Source organism: Notolepis coatsorum, assembly GCF_963971535.1.
Source record: "Notolepis coatsorum genome assembly, chromosome: 8".
In the NCBI taxonomy this organism is placed as follows: domain Eukaryota; kingdom Metazoa; phylum Chordata; class Actinopteri; order Aulopiformes; family Paralepididae; genus Notolepis; species Notolepis coatsorum.
In genome coordinates this window covers 56,079,252-56,084,314 of record NC_140172.1, presented here as the reverse complement: position 1 = coordinate 56,084,314, position 5,063 = coordinate 56,079,252, and the positions used below count along the sequence as shown (strand labels likewise).

The following is a 5,063-nucleotide window of genomic DNA, read 5'->3' as shown; positions in this document are numbered from 1 at the left end:
GAAATGGGCAAAGACACAGCTCATCACGCGATTGGGCGCACATGTCAGTGGCCAATCAGAGAGCGTCAGTCAGTGGCCAATCAGAGAGCGTCTCCGCAAAATGCGGCTACGGAAAGAAAATAACGTTTCTAAACCCAAACGGTGCATGCTTCCGCGTTTGCCTTTTGCGCTCCGATTGGCCACTGATGTTTCTGGTCGCACCAATCGTGTGACGGCAAGTTCTTTCCCCGGTTAAGCTTAGGCACTCTTTCGTAGGTTGGTTAAGGTTAAAGTTTGTCTTAGAGCATGGCGATAGAACGGTTAGGGTTTGCTGCTGGTCGATGCGGAAATGGGCACGTCACGCGATTGGGCGCACATGTCACATGACCAGAAACGTCAGTGGCCAATCAGATTCGCAAAACGCATGAACCGTTTGGGTTTAGAATAGACGCCTCCCGGTTCTCCATTCTTTGCTGAAGATTTAAATGAATTGGCTATTAATAGATAGATTGCCATTACCTTCGTCTGTGTTTCATGCAGCTGTGCTCCCGTGAACAAAGTCTTCTAATATATATTTATCTCTCTGATAAGGCTACGGATTTTAAATCACTAGCCAAAACTAGCTTAGCGTTGCAGATCGGGTCACCTGATGTCACAGTCAGCGCATTCGGGGTTAGCAATTTGACTTTTAGAAATTAATCGGAACGTTAACAAAACATACATATTTTGATGAGACGCAATTTTCCCATTAATCCCACATATAGTATCAAGGACAACATTACTGGTAAATGGTTAAGGAAAAGAGCATACCAGCCCGATTGATTTTACCAACGCGTTCGTGTTTCCGCGTTTCTGATTGGCCAGGTCATGTGACATGTACGCCCAATCATGGGACCGCAAGTTTCTACACTGGTTAAGCTTAGGCGCTCTTTCGAAGTTGGTTAAGGTTAGAGTTTGTCTTAGAGCATGGCGATAGAACGCCTGCCCTGATTCCAAACTCTAACCTTAACCAACTTCGAAAGAGTCGCCTAAGCTTAATCAGTGATAAACTAGGCGTTAGGTAGTTTGCAGGCTGTTCGACCGGGAAATAAGCGCAGAACTTGCCGTCCCACGATTGGCGCACATGTCACATGACCTGGCCAATCAGAGCGCAAAACGGGAACCCGGAAACACGAACGCGTTGGTAAAAGCATAGATGACACGTGCCAGCGTGAGAGGTCTAAAATAAAAGTTCATTTTTTAAATTTACTTTTTTTGTATCTCTTTTATTTGGGATTACTTTTGCATAATATATCAATCCTCGTCTCCGTCATCGTCTCGTTGCATCGCGTGTCCTGCTCTCTTCTCGCTCTCCTCTTTCTCCTTCTCCTCCCGGAGGACGTTATTATCCTTCTCCTCCTGGATCATCCTCATCTCCTCGGCGTATTTACAGAACGTGTCGCCGAACTGTGACCACACTTTCTGGGGCACCGTGATGGAGTTGCGGTAGGTGGGCTTCACCTCGCTGACCCGCATGAACACGCCGTGCTTGTTGGCCGCCACGTCGAAGAAGAAGCGCTTGTTGTCGGCCGTCAGGGACGAGTCCTCCGGCAGCTCCGCCGCCTCCTCGTCCTCCGAGCTGCGGTATTCGGCGATGAGCTGCGCCAGCGCGTCGCGGAACTCCACGAGTCCCTGTGCGGGCAGAGCGATGGTCTGGCCCTGCTGCTGTGCCGCCGCGCCGGCGGTGAACCCCGGGCCGCCGGCTCCCCGGTTGACGGTCTGTCGGACTCTCAGGAAGCGTCCGCGCCGGTTCTCCTTCAGGTCCATGTAGTAGCGCCGGTTCTCGCGCACCAGCAGCTCGCTCTTCAAGGCGCCGCGCGGCGCCTCCTCTGACGCCTCCGCGTCGCCTGTTGCTGTTGGACCCAACCCGGCGTAATGTCGGATGAAGTCTCCCAGATAATCGCGGAACTCCACCGCCACAGACATGGAGAGAGTCAGGCGGCTCTTGTTGCCCCCGGAGCCGACTTCCGCGATCTTTAAAAAGCGTCCCTTGTCGTTCTGCTTCACGTCCAGGTAGAAGCGCTTGTTCTGCACGTCGACCCGCTTGGAGGCGAGCTCCTGTGTGTCCTGCGGGCGGGGATGGTTAGGGTTCTCCTGGCCTCCTGCTGCTCCTGCTGCTGCTGCACCTCCAGGGTCACTGCCATTGTCTCGGCCCGCCATAATAATAATAATAATAACAACTACCTTATCCCCCCTCTCACTATCTCGGTGTTTCACTACAAACGCTACAAACCATAGAATTACAACAAACCGACAGCCAGCAGCAGCTGCTGCCGCTGTTGTTGTTGTTGCCGCTTCTTCTTGTGGCTTTTCGGCAGGCGAGATGTGAGTTGGCGTTTTACCGCCTCTCGCTGTTAGACTTGAGTACTGCACACACAATGGTCTTCAGCTCCAGCTCAACTTGATGGCGGTCAAAGAGAGTGGGCTATATCCTATTTTCTTTGTTTCTTTTTTTGTTTTTATTTACATATTTATAGAAATACAATAAAATATGTTTGCACTTTTACAACTTGTAATTTCTCTATACAACTTCTCATCCGTTTTAATTTTCTCAATTAAATTATCATTTGGAAACTGCACTGTATATTGCTCTGTATGGCTGCACTGCCAACCATTCAACCACCAAAATACAAAATAGACACTGTCTTGTCTCTTAAATTCATCCCTTTGCTCCTCTTTTATATCTTTTTTTATTTGACCTTTATTTAGCCAGACAAAACATTCAGAACAGGTTTCTTATTTACAATGTCGATTGATTGAAAATTGTATTAACAGATTACAGAATGGGTACAATACAGTACAGCTCAATACACACAATTGTTAAGGGGATGCAGACCAGAGAAATACTTTTGTCTTGTTTACATTAGGGTCCCCCATTTTCAATTCACCATAACATATGACATACAGATAGACAGTACTGTTACATCTAGACATTTATGACATACCATATCTACAAATATACAGTACTGTTTATGAGTACAAAAATAGTCTAAAAAGAGAGTATATACATTTGAGGGGGGAAAAACTACATTGGAGGGGGTGGGGTGGGTAGGTGGGGGGAAACTACATGGGAGGTGGTTGGGTGGGTGGGTAGGCAGGGTGGGGGGGAAACTGTACATTGGAGGGGGTTGGGTTTGGACATTTACAGGGGCCAGTTTTGAATTGCAGTCTCCCGTAGGTGCTCTTTTAGAGTGGTTTTGAAGGTGGGTAGTGATTCACATTCCTTTACAGCTGTGGGTAGGCATTCCACATTGATGTGGCATAATTGCAAAAACGTGTTTAGTCCCTGTTTATACAGTGTGCCCCCCGGCCCCCCCCCAACCACCTCCAATGTAAATGACCCAGTATGGTTGTCAATATCCCAATGTACCCAACCCCCCCCACCCAACCTCCTCCAATGTACAGTTTCTACGTCAAATGTATATACTCCCTTTTCTTGACTCCTTCTGTATCACAAACAGTACTGTATTTGCAAATCTGGTATGTCATAAATGTATAGATGTAGCAGTACTGACTATCTGTATGTCATGTATGTCATATATGTCTATATGAATTGAAAATGGGGGACCCTGATGGAAACAAGACAAACGTCTTTCTCAGGTCTGCATCCCCTTAACAATTGTATGTATTGAGCCGTACTGTATTGTACCCATTCTGCAATCTGTTAAATAAAGTTTTCATTCATTCATTCATTCATCCTTGTTTGAGCCGAATCTGGGTTTAACATGATTTGTGGAGCTCCCTCTGGTGTTGTGGTTGTGGTACTCACTGACCTTTTGGAAGTATTTTGACAGGGTAGGGAACGCCCTACCCAAAGCTGTAAAGGAATGTGAATCACTACCCACTTTCAAAAACACTCTCAAAAAACACCTACGGGAGACTGCAATTCGAAACTGGCCCCTACAAATGTCCTAACCCAGTTGCACAGTAAATGACCAAGTATGGCTTTGTCAGTATTCCAATGTACAGTGTACAGTGCCCCCCTACCCAACCCCCCCCCCCCACCTCCAATGTACAGCCCCCACCCCCACCCCACCCGCCCAACCTCCTCCAATGTACAGTTTCTACGTCAAATGTATATACACTCTTTTTCTGGACACTTTTGTATCAAATCTGATATGTCATAAATCTATAGATGTAGCAGTACTGTCTATCTGTATGTCATATATGTTATGATGAATTGAAAATGGGGGACCCTGATGTAAACAAGACGAAAGTCTTTCTCTGGTCTGCATCCCCTTAACAATTGTATGTATTGAGCTGTACTGTACTGTACCCATTCTGCAATCTGTTAATAAACTTTTCAATCAATCAATCAATGTACATGGGTACCTTAGTGGTGTAGTGTATCTTGTAGACCAGGCCCATTGCAAGTTGCTGTACTCTGTCGTCTACTCTAAGCCCTCCTAGGTTGTCAAAGTGGGCAGGGGTGAGGTGGGTTATAGGAGTAAGGTCAAGCAGGGCGGCTGGGTAGCGTAGCGGAGATTGCGCTCGTCACCAATGCAAGAGACTCCGGTATCGAATCCCAGTCTCAGCATTGCCTTCGGCTTGGGCCGTCCATCGTACTGGCTCATTTGGCAGTCAGCGGGTGGAAGTCGATGGGTGGGGATTGGACGTTGTGGACAGCGTCCCCTACAGGTCGGTTGGGAGACGCCTGCACAGCAGAGACAGTAAGTGGCGAGGGTAGTGTGAGCCTCCCATGCGTTACACCTCGCCAATGAGAGTCCGCGCTGGCAGGCGAAAAGATGTGACAGGCTGCCTCCTCGTGTGCCGGAGGGAACACGTGATGCAAGGCTTCTATCCTCTCTACAACCGACCAGTGGGGGGCATAGTCGAGCAACGTTCAAGACAGGGGAGGGGAGAATTGGATACATGAAATTGGGATGGGAGAAAAATAAAAAAAAATAAGGAGAAAAAGTGGATAAAAAAAAGGGTGTAAGGTCAAGCAGTAGTCTGACCAGTTTGTTTTGTGATGTTTGTAATTTTGTTTTTAGCGCCTTTGAGGTGCTTTGGTACCATGAGGTGCAAGCATAGTCGTAGTACCC

The 5,063-nt window shown here is 47.6% G+C and overlaps 1 protein-coding gene across 1 annotated transcript; it reads right to left on the bottom strand.

Moving 5' to 3' along the window:
* Positions 1 to 696: 696 nt before the first annotated feature.
* Positions 697 to 2,308, bottom strand: LOC311233661 (transcriptional activator protein Pur-alpha-like). Its single transcript, XM_084320643.1, has one exon. It carries the CDS (start codon positions 2,176 to 2,178, stop codon positions 1,273 to 1,275), a length of 906 nt encoding a protein of 301 aa, XP_084176769.1. The 5' UTR covers positions 2,179 to 2,308; the 3' UTR covers positions 697 to 1,272.
* Between the last annotated feature and the right edge of the window lie 2,755 nt (positions 2,309 to 5,063).